General features: G+C 42.8%; 1 protein-coding gene across 4 annotated transcripts; it reads left to right on the forward strand.

The window, feature by feature from the left end:
- The first annotated feature begins 659 nt into the window (after positions 1 to 659).
- On the forward strand, positions 660 to 22103 carry PPP1R17 (protein phosphatase 1 regulatory subunit 17). 4 transcript variants are annotated; one of them, XM_074900994.1, is made up of 5 exons: positions 660 to 706; positions 11418 to 11527; positions 13346 to 13501; positions 14960 to 15121; positions 20261 to 22103. In XM_074900994.1, exons 2-5 carry the CDS (start codon positions 11446 to 11448, stop codon positions 20338 to 20340), a joined length of 480 nt encoding a protein of 159 aa, XP_074757095.1. In that variant the 5' UTR covers positions 660 to 706; positions 11418 to 11445; the 3' UTR covers positions 20341 to 22103. The 4 variants fall into 4 exon arrangements, with proteins under 4 accessions (XP_074757095.1, XP_074757094.1, XP_074757093.1 ...); XM_074900993.1 differs by lacking the exon at positions 660 to 706 and adding an exon at positions 4604 to 4999 and having other exon boundaries at positions 20261 to 22102; XM_074900992.1 differs by lacking the exon at positions 660 to 706 and adding an exon at positions 4604 to 4999 and having other exon boundaries at positions 11415 to 11527; positions 20261 to 22098.
- Positions 22104 to 22434: the final 331 nt, after the last annotated feature.

Raw genomic sequence — 22434 nt, forward strand, 5'->3', positions numbered from 1 at the left:
GCTTTGTCCCAGGTCTCCCTGGAATATAGTTTTCCACTACCATCTGCCATTTGCTGGATTTTTACATCTGTCTTCCCCTAAAAGTATCACACACACACACACACCCCAAGCCCTTTGACATAAGGATCGATGAAAACTGTGGACTGGAGTCTTTAGGAGCACCAAATTTGAGAACTTTTCTCCCTCATTTAAAAGCCACGTCTTCTTCTTTCCTTGTTTTCTCGTGGCTTACTCCTCCTGAAGTAAGCAGGAAGATTTGGTTTTAGTCTAGATACGTCAGAAAATGTTAAATTATCTATCTAAATGTAAAAGCACAGGTTAATCTGCAATAATTTTCACGTCAACCTAGTGTGGTAATTTTTTCCCTTGGCTTTGCACAAAGAGCCTTGGCATGACACTCTAACTCTTGACATAGAAACTCCCTTTGACACTCAAAACAGGGTGATTCTCTTCCAGCCTTTTGGGTCTCCTTTGTAATCCCCCTGACCTTTGCAGGGGCAGCAGGAAGGACGTTTGCATGAGAGCCATCTGTCAGGGTAGATACAAATCCCAGACTCCTCAGGGCCTTAGAGACTGCTCCAGCCTTGAAGGCTTCATTCAGCAGTACAACAAACACAGATGGTTTCCCTCTTGGACCTGGGACAAACGTGCTGCCTTTCAGGATGTGGCAATGATTTTCCTCAAGTAAGCCTTCTGTTTAAATAAGGTGAGCTATCTATATATTTGGGTCTGTGATAAATGCAACGTATGTCCCTATACTCTTTTCTATATAAGGAAAAATGTAAATGTTTATAATGCTTTGTCTGAAAAGTTAGGCACGGGAGTGCAGGTTTCAATCTACCGCACTTTTAACCTCCTCAACTTAAAAGGAAACCACCACAGACAAATTTGAACTGCACATCAAAAAATCTGTTTGATAAAAAACCAACACTGCACTTTGATTTATTGACCAAACAGCTCTGGCTGCAGAGTAACTTATTTAATAAACCATAGTCTGTTTTATACCTATGACAACATTTATAAAGGGACTAAATTACTATATTGGTCCTTACAAGATACAGTTCCTTAATTCTCTACGTATATATTTACTTTGGGTGTGCACGTGCATGCAGCAGCCTAGGAGTTAGCATAAACCTGGATCAAACGATCTGTACCATGCAGTACACTTTCACACAGAAGTAAGCAGCACAGGCTGAAGCTGGGCTTAAGTGCATCAGGATAGTGTGAGCCCTGAGTTAGCTTGTCTGGAGGGAATATTAGCTTGGATGTAACCACGTTACTACATAGAGAAGCTGCTTGAGGCTGGATCGTTAACAGTTTTCAGATGCCTAAGACCATGAATGTAATTACATTTCCCTTCCACCTTACCAGCACTTCTTATTTAATCTGAAAATAGTGCCAGGGTTTAAAAGTCAAACATGAGCAAGCCGTAATGTAAGCAGTCGAATACAATACCCCACTGAACCACAGTGAAACATCTCCATGTATACCTTTGATTGTGTAGTAGTTTTTAATGCCTTTTATAATCTTCTGCAGTAAATATGGAATATGCAGAGGTGACAATTGCACTGTCTTTAGGACAACGGGCTCCTGGTACTCCATGCTCACTCCCACATCTTTAGAGAGAGGGTTTTGCATGGGAACATACTGTGATATGACTCACCTGATGGTCTTCAGTGTCTCGTTTCCCTCATATGCAGCACAAACTCCCCTCCTTCCCAGCAGACTCATCCTTGCCCCTGCGGGCAGCATCAGCTGCTCTGCTCCACACCCATGCCCTGTAGACCGTTTCCTTTGCGCATTTGACATTTTTTCCAGACCATAACGTTTATTAAAAAGACAGTGGTTTTTAAAGAGGACCACCATAGAAATCCATCACAGTAGAACTATTTTAATGATGGTATGGAGGAGAGCAGAAAAGGAGAAAGCACAGGCATTTTAAATGCCCCATGGAGCCTGAGGTTTGCTAGCCTCAGCGCTTGGCCAAGCTGAGCAATCTACTTTGAGTAATTCCCCTTCCATCCCAAAAGTGGGATTTTTGTGTAATATAAGACTTTAAAACAAACAAATAACACCACACACACACGTACGCGCACCATGTATTATGAATCAAGGCATAATGATAGTCTTGTTCTGCTGGGTTTTCCTCAAAACCCAACCCTCCAAAGCCATCACACCAGTCCTGTTTCATTTATCACATACAATCTGGCCCAAACTGTAGGCTCATTCATGCCAGAATGAGCATGGCATCAGTAATCTGTGAGGAACAGAGCTTATCAGGCTTCCCCTTCTATAAATCCAGTGTTTTAACTGGTTTATACTGGACTGGTACTGCCGTGAGTGAGATCTAATTTTGGTCTTCAGTTTGGACAGATTCAAAGTGAGTTCACTGCGAGCAAGATTACAGCTGGAAAATAATCTTTACTAGTTACCGCAGTGCTGAAAAGCCAGCTGTGCTTGCATAGCAAAACCAACTGTAGACCTACTGCTGACCAGCAAGCATAACATCAAGGGGCACCATGCATCTTTTAAGAAATCACTCTCTTATGCTGTGCTGAAAAGCTTCAGTAAGCCAACTTTATACAGCTAGAAAAGGAAATTTCTAAGAAGAAAAAGTATCAAAGGAAGGCCAAATTCTCACTGCCCTTTGGACATTTGAAAATTTGACCCTTGAATTACAAACCAACCCAGAAACAAATACAAAAAATAACAAATGCATAGGTAGGCAATAGTTATATAGACATATATGTATGTATATGTGTGTGTGTGTGTGTATATGTATTTTTCTGGTTTCTATTAGATTGTCTCCTCCTCTCCCATCTGTCAAAGCTGCATTGCCTGTCTTCTAAAGCACAAGCCTGGAAACTTTTAGACATGTGCTTATCGTTAATTACATGAGTAGTTCCCCAAGTGCTGATGGGAATACTCGCATTTGAGGCAGGAGGGTTAAAGTGCGGGTTGATTACAGACTACTTCCAGGCTGTGTTTGTGAAATAACTGAGCAAGAAGGATTAGAAAGCTGGAAGGAGTCCCAACCCTCTTACAAGCAGGACAACAACTGTAAACATTTAAAAGATCGGATTTGGGAGTAAGCCCTCCATCACACTGCTAATGTGACAGCCCCTCTGGAAAGACTGTGATAAATCTCCTGCTGCAGTAAAACGGCATCGTGCGGTACCTGTAAATGTAAGAAGTGACTAGGATTGGATGTGTGATCTTGCTGGGTCTGATAGGCCATTTTCCTCGTGAGTAGAGCTGTCCTGTAATATTCCCAAAGCATCCTTGGGATCTGGTGGCTAGAACAGGAAATGATTTTCTCATCCTCAGGGAATTTTTCCGGTGCTATAAATTACTGACTTGACTTTTTCAATTAGGACAATGAGAATGTAAAAAGGCAATCTTGAGCTGAGTTTCAAAATGTATTTTTGATTTGAGCATTTTGTTTCATGAGCCTAATTTTCAGTGATCTCATTCTGATTTTTCTCAGTGCATAGGAAAATATGAAGTAACTTGTGTTTCTAAGTAAAAGGCATTTCAGTGTAAAAATAGAGGGGTTTTCTATTAAATTCACTGCAACAGAGAGGTCTTGACAATGTTGAAAATAAAATCAAAGTTATACGGAAATGGGCAACTCAAAAAGCAATTTTTTATGAGCAGTTTGGGGCTTGTGTGGTTTGGAGGAGTTTGGGTTCATTTTTTTTTCTTTTCAGTTAGAAATCTTAATCTTGCCAAAAAATTCTTAGTGTACTTTACTTAGGAGCCTATGGACCATTTTTTCAGGAGTGATTTAAGCATTTATGGGCTTGCTTTTAAAAAATGGGTCTCTGAGACACCTAAACACGCGCAACTTACCCCTCTGGAAGGTAGCGAATGTGCTTGTCTCTCCAAACATCGATGGGGAAAGCTCACGGTTCTTCCAGGTGGTGCCTTTAGAGCATCTAACATACTTGGCACTTTGCAGACCCACACCAGAAACATACAGGATCCGAGGGTGCTGCACAGTTTGCAGGGCTGGCAATTAGCACTTTGCCCCTTTGGGCCTTCTCTGCAATATATTATTTATGAAAGAAACCTTGACTGATTTACAGGATGCGGTGAATGCTGGTGCTGTTGAATGGCAGTTGCTGAGCGGGGGAAAAGAGAAGGAGGAGATAACGGCAACTGTGAGCAGCCACAGTTTTTAAAGACGTTTTAATAAAAGAGCATAGACAGACGCATTTTTGTTACAAATGGATACTGAGAGAGGGGCGGTTTGCAGTTCCACCACTGAGTAGTGTTTCTCCCAGCGCTTTTCCAATGTCAGGCATGTTTGTGTATTTTTCCCTCGGTTGAAATAGCAGCTCCATCCAAAGGCACGGGCTAAAATAGGAGAGACTGGTCTCTACTGGCAAACAACTGGCAGCCACAGCGCCTGGCCCCGTAAATACCACGTTTGTGTAACTAGTTGTGGCCTGATACACACACAAACGCCGCAGGCACGCTGAACCTCAGCGCCGGAGACGGCGTCCGTCAGTTTTCGTGCTCCTGGTGCTGCTCCCAGACACGTGCCCTGCCTCCTTGCTCCACTTTTATCCTCAGCTCTCCCCTGGGTCCCAGACGGCACCAGCCTCGCTCCCTCCCCTCGCCATTTTCTGTGCTCCCCTTGGCAGGGCGGCCGCGGCTCGCCTTGTGGCGCCGGGTGCCAAAGCTTCCGCACCCTCGCCAGCCCCTCTGACAGCGGCACCGGCGCCGCGGCTCCCGCTCGTCCGCCGGCGGGAGAGATGCCCTCACCGTGAGGCGCTGACCCCCCAGTCCTGTCCCCTCTCTCCTTCGGCCTCCGCAGCTGGCGGGGGAGGATGCTGGCCCCGGCCCCCCGCGGGCCGCCTGAGCGCCGCGTTGCCATAGCGACGGCCCCGCCGCTCCCTAGATAAGGCTGCGGGAGCTCCGCCGCGCCCCAGCCCGCCGAGTCCCGCCGCGGCCCGGCCCGCTCCGCTCCGCCGCCCAGCCCTCGCACCGCTCCGTAAGTACCGCGGCCGCACGCTTCCCTCCCGCCGCCTGGGTGCCTTCTGGCTTTGCTCTTTTCTTCTTTTCTTTTTCTTTCTGTTTGGTTTTTTCCCCCTCCCTTTCGCAGCCACCCGTGGGGGCCGGCAGGAAAGGCGCGGGGCCGCCGCTCGCTCACGCTGCGGGGAGCGGGCTGGGGACGGGCCCGCGGGGGGAAGGTTTGGGGTGCGAGCCCACCGAGGTTGGCATGCAGGGGTGGGGTCCTGGGGTGCTCTACTGACAACTGCTATAACCAACTTTAGCTGCTGGGCCGGCTCACAAGCCGGTGGTGCCAGCCAAAAGAGTGGGAACTGGCGTCCGGGCTTCTTATCCCGCTACCAAGGGGGATAAACCCGGCTCATGCGAGGGTTAAGTCTGTGCCTCAAGGAATAAATAAGGAAAACTTCGTAATTTTTATTATCGCTAAAGACAAAAACTTTGTAACAACAACACGTGCAAATGCATCTTGGTTTTTTTTTTTTTCTTTTTTTCCCCTATCAATCAAAGTTTATCTGTTGGAACTTTTTATTTTTTTTACAAGTTCATGGGAGGTAGTGGGAGTCCGTCCACAGCCCACCCAGGGTTTTGAACTACCTCCCCCCCCCCCCCCAAGCAGTGCGCTGTCACTGAGAGGAAACCTCTCCCAGGCAATTCTTGTGGGATTTTTGCACCCATTCAATTATCAGTAGCAAGTTTTGGGTTGAGGGAGACACCTGGATCAGGCTTTCAAATACCTAAGTGTCTCCGAAGAAGTTTTAAATATTCTTTAGAAAAATAAAAAGCAGGCTAATTTTGATAATGACAAGAATGCCTGGAGAGAGGAGCCTTGTGCCCAAGTAACCTGAGAAGAAACTGTGCAGTAGCATGAGGCTGCCTTTGTGCCCACAAAGATGTCACTCCAACAGAGTAATGGTAAACATATAGAAAAACTCATAATGAAAAGTCTGGAATGCCAAGCAGGAACACCCAGACTTTCAACTTCTAGGGCATCTATTTTCTACTCGGACTGCAATAGACAGTTTGCTTGCTTTACTCACAAGATTTCCCCAGGAAGCAGTTGTAACAGGGCTAGGATAGGACCAGGGTATGGGTGAGGATGCATATTTGCTAGTAAATTCTCCGAGACTGCCTGCTGAGTGCAGGTGGAAGAAGCCAAATGCAGCCAGGTACCATCCCCCTGGTTCCTGAGCTGTTTCAGGTGACCTCCGTGTTGGGAAGGTGGGTGCAAGATGACTCCATCCGTGTGATAGTACCTTATTCCTTCTTTACACATTTGTAAATGACTTAATGCAAATAAGGGGCCTGCTCACACTGTAGGACCCTGCAGAGGACATGCGACAGGTCTGTCATTGCCTCCCCTGTAGGTTCACAGAGGGAAGAGAAGAGCTAGTAGGGATTCTGGGAGCCTGCCTTGCCCTCCTTGCTCACATATTCACTGCAACCGGACAGAGGAGGGCAAAGCAAATAAAATAATAATGTAATAATCAAAACCTGTCAGGAGACCCTAAGTGTGTGCGTGGTGGGAGGAGAGGCACCAGTCTTAAGGGGCAAACCCTGATGCCCGAGCCGCTCTTTGGTCTGGGTAGCGAAGCGCTGCCCTCAGTGCAGGCTGGGCTGTAGCTGTTGCAGTCCAACCTCTGCCTCCTGTCCGCATGGGGCAGCACACTGTACGACGTTCCCACTTGTTCCCATTTCCAACTGTCAGGGGCATCAGTGGCAGCAAGGCCAGGCCCTGATTACGGGAATATGGACAAACACGTGTGTGTGCTCTCCCACCCCAGGGCCCCAGTTGCTCCGTTTCTGCTCTTGAACGCTCCTTCTCTCTCTAGCATGTTTCTTTAATGATTATGAACGTCCTGCAAACTAGTACATGTTTTTTTCTTGGTGATTTTGTCAACTGTGGAAAAAAAAACTCCTCTGAGAAAAAAAAATGAAAGAAAAGAAAAATCCACATACTCGTGGACAACACCACATAGTCTACTGAAGTCCTCAGAAGCACAGTTTGTGGAGACCTCACAAAGCGTCAGTTCACAAATTCTAAGTATTTAACATACAAGGAAATGACACGTAGGTGTAACAAGTCTTGCCCTTAATATAAAATGGTGAGGACTATTGACATCGATGCCCACTTAGCCTCTGTAAACTTTGATAAGAATTGCATATGAGAAATTCTTTTCTTCATCTCATAGTTAAGAAGAATTTCCTGCTGATGACTCATTTGAGCACAGCATTGTCCCTTGAGACAGGATACAAATAGCCATAGGTACCTAATTTCCCTGTAGCTGCATAGCACCTACAACCCATTCATGTCCTATGAGGAGACAAGAAATGGAGATTTAACTTTCCCCTATCCAATGTTATTTCTGTGCTTAGTTCAGGATCAAATGAAAAAAAAAAAAAAAAAGTCCAGCTCTTTAGTTTTGTTCTCAAAGCTTTAGTTTTCTATCTTACACAGTAAGCTTTTCTCATGAGATTTCATTTCAAGTTGGTTTAAATACCACATGATCAGATGGCCTCAGAAGAATTACGTCATTTTGGTAGAAACATGTGAGAGTAGCTTTGCTGAGTGTTCCCTAATCTCTAGCATGATTACTTGTGACAAATATCTGCGTTAAACCAACTACACATTAAAATAGTAAACTAAAACTGCTTTCTTTGTCCATCTCCAGGCAAAATATTTTTACCTAATTGAAGCCTGGAACTGGTTGCATTGGTGGACTTTCTGATGGAGACCTACAACTCAAGCAAAGAAAGGAATCCTGTTATTTGCATGCATTTGTGTGTTTTAAGACTGTTAGTGAGTGGTAGGAACTGTACATCTCCTTTCTCTGGATAGCTTTATTTGGGCACTTTAATCATGCATATCCAGCAACTGAGAATTAGGGGGGGGAAAAAAAAAAAAGCGTGCTTTAAGCTACCTAGAAATCCAAAGATGATAAATTCAGCTATTTGTTATCTGAATCACCATCTCTTACAAGTATGTATGCCCAAAGGACTCCTGCTGTTATATGGCAATGACTCAGCATGAGAGCTCATCCACATCAGGCTCAAGTGGCTTTTACTCATAACTGTACTTTTCAGTCTGCCTTATCATTTCTTGCTCTTCTCTGTAAGTAGAGCCAGTCCTATCGAATGCTGAATGCATTTACAAGGATCAAATGTACAACTATGTGGTCAAAGCTAGAACTTGTCTCAGTCTTTAGAGAAGCATTTAAAATGTCTCTATCAGGTCTGTCTTTTCCTAGAAGTAACAGACTGGAGGTGACTTATTTAGGCACATATCTCTATGGGTGAGGTGAGGCGGTAGGAAGTAGTGTACAGTCTAACTGCATCCTACCAAAGTCTCAGGCTAAATGACTATTGTATCCTAATTCATATGGAAAAATCTATATGCATTTCAGGAAGTGTCTCCTGCCGAGTGTGATTTAGAGCTCCACTGTAACCATTACAGTTGCACAAAGGATGAATGTGAATCATTATGTCAAGAGATATAACAAGAGTGCGAGAAAGAAAGCACCTTAGTCCATCACTAAATAGCAAGCATCACCTGTCAAGGTGACTGACGGCAGCAGAGAGCCAAACCCTGCTAGCATGAAGGCTGCTAGGAAAAGAGTTGCAGTTAACACACAAAAATCCAAGGACAAATTCCATTTGTAAAAGCATATTAATGACTTCATACAGTCCCCATAGCAGTCTTCCTCCCCATGTGAGACGTTACTGGGGAATCTGTTTCTTTAGTGGTGGGAATTGATTTTAGTGGTTTGGGAAAGCACCATTACAGTGCTCCCATATATCACCTCTCCTTTGAACAAGAGCTCTGTGTGTAATGCACGATGTAATAACACGGGTTCGCACATTGTATGCAATATATATACACCCAAGATACCAAAACTCATGACATATTTTGGCAATCTTTCTCTTTTTAATCTTTTGTCGCACAGACTGTCACAATGTGCAGTAAGCAAGGCAATACTGGCTGCACAGTCCACTTTTTTTTTTTTTAAAAAGTGGGGTGTCACGTTAGGCTCTAAAGGGCTTGACATCTGTGGCCATGAAAATGTGAAGACAGATCTAAGATATTTATTTTAGAATACTATTTTTCAAACTGCTTTTTAAGAAAAAATAATTAAGGAAGACTCTCATAATCTGCATATACCAAGCCTACGTTAACCCTCTTTATAATGCTTAATTTTTATTAGGTAAGTCAAGGAAACAAGTCGGTGAAATCAAACCAAAGTTAATCATATTTTTAAGGCATTTCCAGTTAGTATAATTTACTATTAATTTTACATTTAAATTTTACTATCTCTCCTCAGCTTTTTTGCCTCAAGACCTGTTCAGAAAAGTCCATAGTGTCTGAAATGGTATCTCTGATTTTACTGAAAACTTTTTAAACAGAGTACCCTTCAGAAAAGAACTTTTCCCTACAATCACAATATTTAATCAGCATTCCCTAATCAAATCTGATAAAATCAAATGGCGCTGAAGAAAAAAGTCTCCCTCAAATTACAAAATGCAGTGTGAGCCTTCATATGGCCAGATAATAATTTTTTGTTTTAAATAAAATTCTGACTGCTTCATTTTAAGCCATAGCTATAGTTTATTTATACAGTGGATAAACAGAACGACCATACCATGGTAAACTGCATTCAAGGATTTCTTTATGCAAGGTCTTCCCAAGTGGAAGATTATTCTGTAAATGCAAATGGAGTCTCCAGGCAGTATAATCCCTTATTACAGAGTTCAGGTTGGACTGGGACAGTTCTGCGTAGAACAGCTGGAGGTCAAACCCGATATCCAGGGCTAAATCAGCAAGGTATTTAAGAATTTGTGGAATTTTACAAACTTTTGTGAATTTTGAGTACTGAAGGGTATGGGAGTTAATCCCATACATACATTATGAGTCAATGTTCCTGACCTTTATTAGTGTCAGCCAGTGTTTCTCCACTTACTTTGAAGTCACTGGAGTTTAGGACATGTTTTTCCATCCCCTGAAGAATTAGCTTGGTGCATGATTATGAGTATGACCTTTCATATTTTGTTTGGCAAATATTTATGTGACTGGATTTTGCTTGAGGATTAATTGTTCTTTATATAGACACAAGTTTAGTCATAGAAATGAGGTTAACCCCCCTACTGTTCTGTTTCTTGTTGACAAACAACCACTGCAATTTACAGAGAAATAATATAGGCAATTTCTTTACCTCCAGCAAGATAAAAACAAACTCCCACAGCACAGTCTCCTATTTTCCCATCCTCCTTTTCACTGTTTTTCTCCAACTGTCTTTTCTTTAACCTTTCCTTCTCCACCCTTTCCTCTGTTTTTTCCCAATTCCTCCTGTCTTTTTTCTACTATTCATGTTGTCTCCAGTTTTTTAATCCTCCTCGTAGCCTTCCTCCTCCCTAAAAGTCTGCTTTTACTCCCTGAAAATGGAGAACAGGGGTTGTGAGAAACTACCACAACTGTTGCTGGCTAAAGGGAGATACCCGGACCACTCAGACTGCACCTTCAGATGGAAGATTTTTGACATTAGTGTTGCTCTGTTATTCTGACGTGTTCCTGCTAAGAAACCATAGAAATGATCAGCAGTAAAAACCAGTTGAATTTCCTTCTTTCTGGGATGGCTTCTGGGATGGCCCCAGAGTGAGCGAGTCCCGGGTCAAATAGCTTGGGGGATGCTGGGGGAGCTCAGGTAGGAGGCTGGGCTCCAGGGCCCCCTGCAGTTGTGAGTAAAGGGGGATAAAACGGCCAAACCAGCAATCCAGTGAGGCCTACAGAGCATGGGCGCTTAAGCAGCACTGTGAAATGGGTTCCCATGCTCTTACCAAGGTGATGAATGAGTCTACTTCATGCTGGCTTTGGGGTCTGTGGACACTGGCCAGCTTTCAGAGGCAGCACTCACAACCTGTGTCTTCAGGGGTATTCAGCCTCTCTCAGAGGGACTGGATTTCTAAGACTAACTCAGCAGCATTCATAATTGCAGTTAGATTGTAAGAGAAACACCAAATATGATTCTTAGTTTACAGTTGGGAAAAAATGGAGAAGAAAACCGCGACAAAACATCCTATTTCTTAGCATTTACTTTGTGTCTGTGATAGCACTTTCTGTATGATCAAATCCAGTATTATTCTGTAGAGCCGACGTATTTCCCATGCTAGTGTGGGTTGCTTACAGCAAGGTAGGTGGAAAAAAGGGATATTGCGTGTGTAACCAAGGCAGATAATACATGCATCTCTTTAGCATGTGTGAACAAACTCAGGCCAGCAGACTGCATGACAGAGAGCAGCTGGAAGAGAACTTCTCATGATCTGGCTAACAAGTGGTGACATAACACCAATACATCTGTTTTATGTCATGCTGCCCCCCCCCCTTTTTTTTTTTTTTTTTTGTGTAGTAGATTCAAAGGGAGAGAAAAGCCCATTTCAATGATGTCAACAGAATGCGTTCAGCCCCTTGATATCCCAGAAGACAGACTGGACAAGCGAGATTCACACTGTAACCATTTAGGTAAGTGTTATTAGATGATGTCATTGCAGTAATTACAGAGGTGTTGTCTTCACATCATTAGGTCCTGTCCAGTGTCCTTTTTCCCCCTCCAGCAACACAACTGAGCCCTCATGAAACCTGATAGATTACACCTTCTGCTGAGACTTCTGATGCCAGATGGAAAGGCAAAGAGAGTTTTGCCTGCATATAAATATCAGCTGAAGCTCTAGAGCAAAGTTAATTAAAGAGGAGAAAGGAAAAAGAGTCATTATTCTTTTCCCTGGTATAAAAAGTAAAGCAGTTTCTTCATTTATACCACAATAAACTGAAAGCTAGTATATAGCTGAGCCTTCCGTCAACACATTTTCCATATGCAATTTCAGTAAAATATTTAAAATACCCCCTTTGCCTCCACTGGGGTGGCTTTCTAAATATTTTTTCTCCATCATCAATCTGTTTCCTCTCTTGAACCTCTTTCATGCATAACTGTTGCACTGAGTACCAGAGGCATCTTTGCTCCACCACACTCCTAAATACTAGACTTCATACTTGATAGATGTGCTCTTTGCATATTCATGGTCTTTGCCTCTGCTTCAGATGCTATTACTTCACTCCCGTCTTGCAAAATTGTCATGAAGATTTAGCAACCCAGAAACAAAATCTATTTGCTCGTTGTTACCCTTGTGATGAGAATAATGAAACAAAAATGCAATTTCACTTGCTTGTCAAAAAAAGTGTCTTACTGCAGGCAAACACAATTTTATAAACTTTGTTTATCTGGCCTGCAAGGAAGGTATCCTAGTTCTGCCTCTGCCACATGGCATTTCTAGCCACAGGCACCACTTTTACAACTGCTGGTATACCAAACATAATTGTTCCATAAAATTATTTAAATAAGTACAGACCAAGTCTCATTGTACAGTCAGGAAACTGAGGCAGCAGGAGGTTTAAATGAGCTTATTAGGACCATGCAGGAAGCCTGTGAGGGCCAGAAAAAGATCCCACATCTTTCAGGGATTTCGCCTGGAGGTCATCCTTCCCACGTCTACCTGCAGGCTCACATGGCTGCTTCAGATAGTGTGAGAGAGCCTGGAATGAAGTCCTGTTGCACAAAGTCTGCAGTGAGGGGTTGGGTGGGGGTAGAGGGCCCTGCGGAAGCCAAACAAGCAATTTTTAAGCAATCAAAGGATTGGTTTGTGTGGTGATACTAATAACAAGCTAAATTCAATATTTTCAGCTTGCGTAAGCACTCAGAAATGCAGATCCTTGCAGAAAAGCCATACTGACCATCTGAGACATCTGAGTCAAGGCTTGTTTTAAGGGAAAACCAAAAATCCAGTGTAATGTTATGTAAATCAAAAGCGAATACCAACTGCTCAGTGGCTCTGGAAATACAGCCAACTCTTCAACGGAACAATATATTAGCTCGGTTTACCAATACCTCAGGCTGACCCCACACACATAAATCTTTCCTTCACAAAAGTGCCTTTGTAACTCTTGAAGACACAGCCCACACAGTGCTGAACGAAACAGGGATGGCCATAGGACCTCTGCACATGATGGGGCAGCCTTCCCTCTGCTGTGTAACACACAGCTGCCCACAACTCTCTCCCTCTGCTTTATGTCTACCACCTACAATGCAGAAGGACCACCTAAGTCCCTTGACTCCCACGTAGTATGGCAGAGAGGCCTCTTTTGCTGACTTTCGAGAAGTTTCTCCCAGGCATTTTCATTTATTTGGATGAAAACAGTATTATTAAAGTTCTTCTTTTCACCAATCTGGTTTATTATTTCCCCTCAGTTTCAATTTCTGTTAATTTTTTTTTTTTTTTTCCCCAGCAGAAGATCTTTCAGAGCAGCTGATTAAGAGCTGTGACCTCAAAAAGAAACCAAGAAAAAGTAAAACCATCCCAGCTTCCCAAAGCACTGAACAGGAACAAAAAAAGCCAAGGAGAAAGGATACACCGGCTTTACATACCCCACCACCTCTGACAGGTGAGCAGTACATCTCCTGACTCTGACATCCCAATTCAGCTGAGGGAACTGAATCTGGGCAAAGGTGTGGAGACAGCTCATTCACTTATGTCCCCTTGGATGTGGGCAAGAACACAGCTACATGCCATGTGCACCTGGGAAGGTAGGCAAACAGAGGCTGTGTTTCTCAAAGGCATTCCCTGCTAGACGAGGGGTTTTCTCACAGGTCTAGGAATACCATGATGGGTGGGTGTGTGCTCTGGAAAACGTACTCCCTTGGAGCTTATAGTCTTGCCTTTATGTGATAAATGATGTGTATTTATCTCTAGCTGCTGAGCTATGCCAGATATCCCAATTCGATCTGGTCCAAAATCAGAAAGGATCCAGTTCAGCCCCTGCACTTTCTTGCAAAACTCGCACCCAATGTGCTCAGGGGGAGGCTGAACTGGGATAAGGCTGGGAGGAGACCAGAGAAACACACAAGCTGGCTGCAGGTTGCTCTTCCTGGAAATCACAGGGCTCTTGTGCTTATGGGGAATCTGGCAAAGGGCGGGTGTTTCGGGAAGCCAGAAACCATCATGGCAACAAAGGGGCTCCTTTTAGGAGGCTCCATGCTGCTGTGAATCTACAGACATCTGAAGTTTGAGAGCCAAATGCCACCAACCTGGGGAAGGGAAGAATGATCAGGAAGGAGACTGCCACTGAAACCTGATGATCTTCCAAGATCAGCAGTGGGAATAAATGTTTGTTGCTTCTCTCTGCTAACAAGCACTCCTTGTTGTGCTCTCCGTGGAGAGAGTTGTGCTCTTTTATCAGCTGCACTGATTTCTTCCCATGCTGCACATACACGGAGGAGTTAGCCAGTAACTACTTGCATGGTCCCCTGCGTACCCACAATAATACACCCAGGCAAAAACAAGTATCTGGGATTTTCCAGTGTTTGCAATCCAGATACTGAACTCGACTCTGTTCAGCTTTTGCATGTGTCTTCCCCTCAATAATTCTCTCTTAAGGAAGAGTGGCTCAGAGGCTGGAGAGCTGCATTTTGTGCCCACAGCAGCCATATCATAAAGAAAATATTATTTCACTAGTTAAAACAGGCCATTTCTGTGTGGTCACATTGCTCCCAAGCAGAGGCTTGAGCATCCGTATGATTAAGCTACTTTGATAAGATGTCTAAGCTTCCGGAACAAAAGATGGCACTCATCTTTACCATAATTTCTGATGGGCTGCAGTTTAGTCCACTGAGTATAACCAGAAGCCAGCTGGCCTGATGGCATTACTGTAGTCCATGGGATAGAATTGACTTGGAGGAAATGTATACCGTTGCAAAACCTGAAGAGTAGGTACAACATGCAGAGCAGATCATGCACTCGTGCAGCCTTACTTGAGAGTAGTCATTGGGAAAGTTACACAGGTACAAATTTCTTCAATGTAAACAAGGCTGAAGTGTCATTTTCTTTTTTTTCTTGCCTTCAGGCATACTCTCAGACTTTTCTGATAACCTGCTGAAAAGGTATGGCATCACAGAGAAGCCACAGAAGGAGAGAGTGAGTCCAGGCTCTCAGATCACCGAACTGGAGCAGAAAAAGCCCAGGAGAAAAGATACGCCTGCAATACACATCCCACCCTTGATAATAGGTGAGAAGCTTACTTAGGTAAAGGTGCTCCAAACAGGAAGCAAAACGGGTTTACTGTCAGAGGTATGTTTGGGAGGAAGCTGGAAGGAGATTGCTCTGCCCAGTGTACTTAGCAGTTCCTGCTGAACTGGACCTGCTTGGTCAAAGTATAGCAGTGGTGGCTCATAGAAAGTCTCTTCCATATCCCCTGCTCATGCTCTGGGGGTAAAAGGGAAGGGGAGTAAGAGAAGGCATTAGGCCGCTTGATTATCTCTTGCAAAAGTGATCCTACTTTTGTGAAAGGCCAACTACTGCCCTGCTTTTCAAACCTGAGCACATGCAAATTTTTAGGTCATCGGCAACTAACTTGGCTCACACTGCCTCAAACAACCTGGAGCAAAGCTGATTAACCTCCCCTTAACGCCACAGTCCCTGAAGTGAACTGAGGAAACCAAGCTGTGAAGAACTTCTTGTTAACAGCACCTTAAAGACAGTTCTGTGCTTCTGGCATAATATGCAGTGCAGCAGCTAATTTGCTTGGTGACTCTGTGAAGTCAGCCAGCCATGTTTAGGTCCTGAGATCCTCTGTTTGTTGTGTTTCCCACATTTCTCTTTCACAGAAAAGCCTCAATTCATCAATATTTCTGAAGGTCTTTGAAGATGTAAAGCATTGTGTAAATGTTAATTACTAGTGCTAGCTAGAGATGCAGGAAACAGTGCAAGGTTGCATGCTGTGCACCAGCCCTTTCCAGATCACAGGATAGAGCAAAAAATGAATAAATGAATGAATGAAAACCAACCAACCAAACTCCAGATCCAAAACTAATGCCAAAACAGGAACACACTGGTCCCTTAAGAACCTCTCGTGCAAACCAGTTATACAGTGGGCTGGCGCTACTGAGCTGTGAGACACACTGACTGAAGAGGTCCTGAGACAGGTACTTTGGCCCTGAGTGACTAAGCAACAGCTCAGTACATCAAGCTCCTGAGTTTCAGGTATACTTTGAACGGCATTTCCTGTATCAGGGGCAATGGAGCCAATGTGTTTGATTGCCTGAATTTCATTCCCTCCCTACTCAAAGGATGCATATTTTCTTGTCAAGATACATACCAACACGCAGCGTTCTGCCAGTTGAGATTCGCCAGCGGTGGCTCTGTGACTTGCTATGAAAAAGTGACTCATTGTGGCTGAGGGCTGGTCCAATATTTACTACTTGTTTACTTTCAGGGTTGTCCCATCAGGTAGCAGACAGAGTACAAACAAACAGAGCTCTTGCGGAACTGCTGTGCAAAATAGAACCTGAATTATAGACTCGGAGACCTGAAAAGCCCCGTCAGGGCTACGTGTGTTAAATAAATATAGACAGGCCTTTCTGTCTCCCTGTTATTGGCGTTGTTGCAGTAAGCTGCACACTCGATGCTGTGTGTATCCCTTGCGACCTGCTAATGAGGATTGTCCCTGTTTGTAACATTTCCCCTTCAGATCCCTCCCAAATGCCACTTCCAGATGCCAATTCAAAAAACTCCATTTAATTGTTTGTAGTAACAGAGCTTAATTACTAGATTATCTTTTTAAGCAGCTGTCCACACAAATAGCTTTGTTGTAAATATAGCTAAAAATGGCACCTGTGTTATCTCTCTCCATTTTGACCAGCTGGTTATGAGCACTCTAGGATGGTCCTTCTCTTTTTTGAGTGGCCAGAGAGATTTTCTATTGCAAATGAAAGTAAGTCAAACTGACCATACAAAATGATGAAAGTCAGTGGAACTACTGGATGGCACGTGATCCATGTGATAAGAAGAATCAGTTTTACACCTTGCAAATACCCAATCCAAATGGGAAATGTAGGTACAGAAAGGAAACTTCTAAATTAGGATCTGAACGTTACTGTCTGGAAGAATCCATGGCTACCTGTTGCCTGCAGAAGGAGACTAAGGAAGTCAGTTCTTAGACAGCTTAAATGTCTAAGCCTGGGCATCACAAAATTCTCCCCTGCAGGGTTCAGATTGCTAAACGTTCAAACCTTCAAAATCCTACTGAAGTGGTGCAAATAACACCTGTGCCATGTGTGTACAAATGAGCCATGAGCAGAGGTCTCCTCCAGAGGCCAGCTTCCTTTCAGTCACCCAACCCCTTGGCTTTCTGAAGGGATTAGACCAGAAGACAAAAGATCACAATTCTAATGGTCTTTTTTATCTCTCTCAGTTGACAGTAAATGAATTGAATCTGATCCAAGGCCTGTGCTCAGCTCTGGGACACTCTGTTGTGTTCCCCACTTAGCAATATATTTAATTAACTGAAGTATTTCTGAGAGCTCTTAAGGCCTGTGGGTTTGAGCAAGAATGTAAATACCTGTGTAAATATGGGAATGCAGTTCTTGAAATGTGGCTGCTTAGGGTTTCTTAATCAGATCAGAGATAACTAATAAAACCACAGTTTCAAACCCGAAAATCTTGTGATGTAGGAAAAGCACCGCAGTTTAATGTCACCTCTTGCCCCCTTCCTGTGCAAGGGATGTGACTGGAGCACTCCAATACTCTCCCAACCTACGTGTAGTTGCCCGTAGGCAGTCAAGTGGAATTGGTGCCCTTATAACCCAGGAGGGGTGGCTTGCCGGGTGGCACCTGACAAATGGTTGATTTAAGCCAGCTTCTTCTTCTGCCTATATTTGAGCTTCCTAATGGAAGTTCTCAAGCCTCTGTGAGCCTTTGAGGTCCTATTCTCTAACTAAAAATTGGAAGTAGTTGCAAGTTCTGTTGGGAAAATATGACTACATTGTATTTCTACTCTGCTTTCTTCAGTCAGAACCCTTGGCAGATATTGACAGAACAACCTACCAATCCTTAAAACAGGTCTGTGGGATGAGCTGCATTTCATAATACGTACAGCTGGCTAAAGAGAGGTAGGGAGGCTAGCTGATTTAATTAAACAGTAAACAGAGAAAGACTGACTTATAAATGTTCCCCAAATCCAACATGGTGCTCATTCTTTAAACCCAGAATTTCCAAACCTCATTCAGCAAAGCACACTTTCTCCACAAGTGATCAGTGGCTTTGTATCAAAGAAGAAAAATCCTTTCCCAGTGTTACAGAAATAACTCTAGCTTTGACATCCCATTTGTATCCCCTTTCCACTGTTTTGCATTAAAAGGCTGATTTTAAAGGCATGTAGTTGTCCTTGGAGTTGCTGGTGGTCCATGATCTGGAAAGTTAACAACCTGCAGCTCTAGGCCATGTCCTTCTCTGTGCTTTGAATCCTGAACTGTGCTGGAAACCTTTGGAATTCATCAGTCACCAAAGTGATTCATAGATAATGATGCATCATCTTGCAACTGATTGTGGTAAGCGTCTGACACGCTGCTGATATGGGTCCAGCTGAGAGCTGGGGACCTCTGCTTGGCTGCTACCTTCCAGCTGTCTCTAGCATCTGCTCTGAAAGGTCTATTTATTTGCTATAACTGGGCCATCAGAATTACATAAACACTTCATAATTTAAATGAGAGCAGAAATGATCATAACACATAGCACAGGTTTATTTAGCTTACTTTCCATATCTCTGAATTTATCCAAAAAACAGGTTAGCGCTCATCAAATGATCCATTGTAGCTTCACATTTTAAGCATATTTTAGTTATGTTTTCCCCATTCGTCAAGTGCTCCATGAAGAAAAAACAACAGAAGAACTCCACTCCCCCACTAAAAAAACCACAACCCAAACCCCAAAGGCAACAGGGGGAAAAAAATTGTATTTGCCTAAGTTGTCCCTATGAATAGAAGTCCGGGTGGGGAACATTTACATCCATCTCCATAAAATTGCAGTTACTCTTTGCAGTTAAGAATGGCGATTACTCAATTGCTGCTTGAAGAAATGAAGTCCTTTGTGTTTCAAAAAAATATTCATTCACGCCTTTCAGTTTATCTCATGGTCCCGCTGAAACTAGCCGGTTCACAAGTACTGCATATAAATGAAGCAGGAGCTAACTTAAATGAAGGGCAGTGTAGGTTAATATTTTCATGAATTCATCACCTCTGGAAAAGATTCCAAAGTTGAAGAAAATCTTCCTGTGTGGTATTGCTCTATTTTCAGACCTCGTCAAGACTGAAAGCCTTCTCTGTGAGAGGGCTTTCGATGCAGAAAGAGGCAAAACAGGTTGGTTTGACAGAAGAACTCAGCTGGTTAGCACAGACTGAGAGCAAACAGTAGGAGACCAAATTAGGGAGAGATTTTATTGGTCTCCACACAATGGTAACCCTCATCCTGTTTTTAGACTCTGTTAACCTCCATACCAAGGAATGTGGGCATAAAATGTATCTTACAGGTATATATGTATATATCTCTCTATATATCTCTTTTTACTGGGAACAGGCAAAAGAGCACAATCTGTTAAAATAGGGATCAAGAACACTTTCTACCTAATGAAGAGAGCAGTTACAGTAATAGTGATATCTTGGTCTCACATAAAAGCCTCAAGATCTGTAAGGGTGGATTTACTGGTTTAACTATAAGAGAGAGAAAGAAAGAAGTTGGAGGGGAGAGAGATTTGTGGAAAGTATGATCCACAACCTGAGTCTGTTTTCACATTGATCTTAATTTGGTTGCTTTTGCAATGTATTGGTGCTTTATAACTTCAGTGGGGATGGCACTTGGCATGTGGGTATTCTAACATTTGTCTCTTCTGGCATCTGCAAAATCTAAGTAATATTGCTCTATATACATGCAAAAACATACATAAATTGATTCTGTCATGAAGATTAATCACAGTATCTATTTCATCATGCAAGCTTTTTCCCTTTTATAGCTTCCCAACCCTTTTAACAAACAGGTTCCCAGATGAAACTTCAGTGTCTCTTCTCACAGGTAGCAGGAACACTCTGGATTTAAGAGTGCCTAATAATTTTAGCTAAAAATGTAGTGATCCAATTCTTGTTCACTAAATATCACGAGACTCATGTGCCAAAGTTAAATGAGGAGTAACTCCCATAATGTCGGAAAACTATGTTAGGATAAGGAAATTAGAGAGGACTGATAAATTATTCTTATCCTGATATTTTCTAAAGAAGTAATATTTAAATCAACTGCTTTTTTCCCCTCTCTCTCTTTCCTTTTTTTTTTTTTTTTTTTTGTGTGTGTGTGTGTGTGTGTGTTTCCTTCCATTTTTAAGGCACTAAGCTGCTTACAGAAGACAAGCAAACAGTGATTATGGAAGATGAAGAAAAGGATGGAGACACAATCCCCAGTTAAGATTACAGTGGTAGTTCCAGTAATGCTGTGTAAATAATTCTGGGTCATTCAAAGTGGCAGCACATAGAAAAAAAAGTCCTTTCATTTTTATAAATAATAATTTTCTCAAGCATGCACTTGAATTTAAATAATCTTCAAGTGCTTATCAGCATCTCATGAAATCCCAGCAAGCATCATAAGGGATGATGACAGAAATTTCACTTACGTGTGGGGTTGGAAGGATTCTTTTGGCTTGCTAGAAGCAGCTTCCCAGGATTTTTGTCACTGAGGAATCTAGCAGTGTGGTGATGAGGGTTAACACAAAAGACACCGCCAAGCCAGTGTACCTGGAACTAGATACTAGAGCAGTTGGTAGCACAGAGCAGTAAAAAATCAACTAATGATTCAAACAGCATTTTTCTCCTGACATTTTACCTCATTGTCCAGCTTTCCTCTGCTAGAAGAACACTGACAGCAGTGAAAATTCCCACATGCAAAGCCAATGGGATAGATGGAAAAGGTGGGAGGGCAGGAATCTTGAGTCCCTGAAATGCAAAGGAAACACTTCTGCCTGTATCCTCCTGTGACTTGTGTTTGTGAGCAGAAAAAAATAGATATACTGTAGAATGAAAACATACAGCTAAGAGCTGTCAGCAATGACACATCAAACAGGATGGAGGGCAGAGCTCTCAGAAGAGAAACATATGGGAAGTGCAACGCTTGCCTGTTACACCAGTGTAGACTATTGATTTTTTTTTCTTTCGAAGGTTGTATTCCTGGGTTGGTGAAGGATAAGCTAGTTGGATAGTTGATCCTTTCACTCCATACTTTTTCTGTTGACATCTGCTTTTTAAACTGAGTTCTAGGTTGTCAGCTAGGAGGGGCTCTAAAGATTAAAAATCACAGTGGCAGAGTAAAAATTGAGTAAAAGGAATAGTGTTACTCAATGTACTACAAGGTGGAACACCACCACGCTTTATTTTTAATAGTTTACCTCATTGATTCAATCAAGAATTGTTTTCACAGCCAGCTACAGCCTTCAGCATCTGTACAAACAGAGACGGATACTTGTAGAATATCATACAAAATAGGTAGAACTGGCTAGTTTTGTGCTTACCTTAGTAGTTCTGTGCTAGATGGAGCAGCACTGCCGCCTGGCCCCTTAGGGACCTCAGCAGAGAGGTTAAAGATTAGCTAGCCTGGCAGACTGAATTTAGTCATCTTTTAACAGCCTTAGGCAGACAGCTGAGGAGCACACTAGTTTGGACTTCATCTGCCACAGTGACTGACCCAGCACCTTTCACAAGAATGCAGTCCATTTGCAGATACTCAGCTTTAAGATGTAACCAACAAGCTTATAATAAATGATCTTGTATTAAAGTGTACGAGAGGCCAGCTATATTATTAATGGGATGCCTGATACCTAGGAAGCGTACTATTTTTTTTTAATCCTGTTAATCTACCAGTGAGCTGAGATGAAATTTTAAATATAATCAACCAACAGTTCATATAACAACATTCATGCAAGGTACACAATAAAGTATGTCACAGCAAGTATGTGACAAGAAATAAGTGCAATTTGAGTCTAGCTTTACCAGTGAAGTTGGTGAATATTTTCAGTGCACAGTATGGCAAAAGTGAGAGTGTGGGGGCCTGAGAAGATTCAAATGAATGTCAGCAATGGATTAGCTGTGAAAATGCACGTGTTTAGACATGAAGGCCCTTAACAACACAAGGCAAGAGCACAAATAGGATGTAACCAACTTCACTGCTCTGAAGAGGATTTGTTTCCAAGCCTGGAAAATGCTGACACATCTTAATATAAAAAAAAAAAAAAAAAAAGCATGTTCTTCACCAAAGAGGAGTTACGATCCCAGTGACATCTCTGATGGCACAGCAGACTGATTTACCATCCCTGTATAGATCAACTTGAAGCCCAGCCATAAAAATGCTGCAGTGTACATCATTTGCTGCAGTTCATTTAAAATTGCATATTCATAGCCTGGTAATGCAGCATTTACCTTTTTTCCACCCAAGAGCAACGTGAGTGACTGAGAAGTAATTTTTCACTTGATCAATTAAGTAAATAGGAGTTTTTGCAATGTTCCTGGGAAG

This window comes from Athene noctua, chromosome 2 (genome assembly GCF_965140245.1).
Source record: "Athene noctua chromosome 2, bAthNoc1.hap1.1, whole genome shotgun sequence".
In the NCBI taxonomy this organism is placed as follows: domain Eukaryota; kingdom Metazoa; phylum Chordata; class Aves; order Strigiformes; family Strigidae; genus Athene; species Athene noctua.

Excerpts from the sequence above, each read along its gene's own strand:
- PPP1R17 (XM_074900994.1), top strand. The coding sequence starts at position 11,446 with ATGATGTCAACAGAATGCGTTCAGCCCCTTGATATCCCAGAAGACAGA. Across the intron at positions 11,528-13,345 it reads TTCACACTGTAACCATTTAG|CAGAAGATCTTTCAGAGCAG; the intron begins GTAAGTGTTATT and ends TTTTTTCCCCAG. Across the intron at positions 15,122-20,260 it reads CATCCCACCCTTGATAATAG|GCACTAAGCTGCTTACAGAA; the intron begins GTGAGAAGCTTA and ends TCCATTTTTAAG.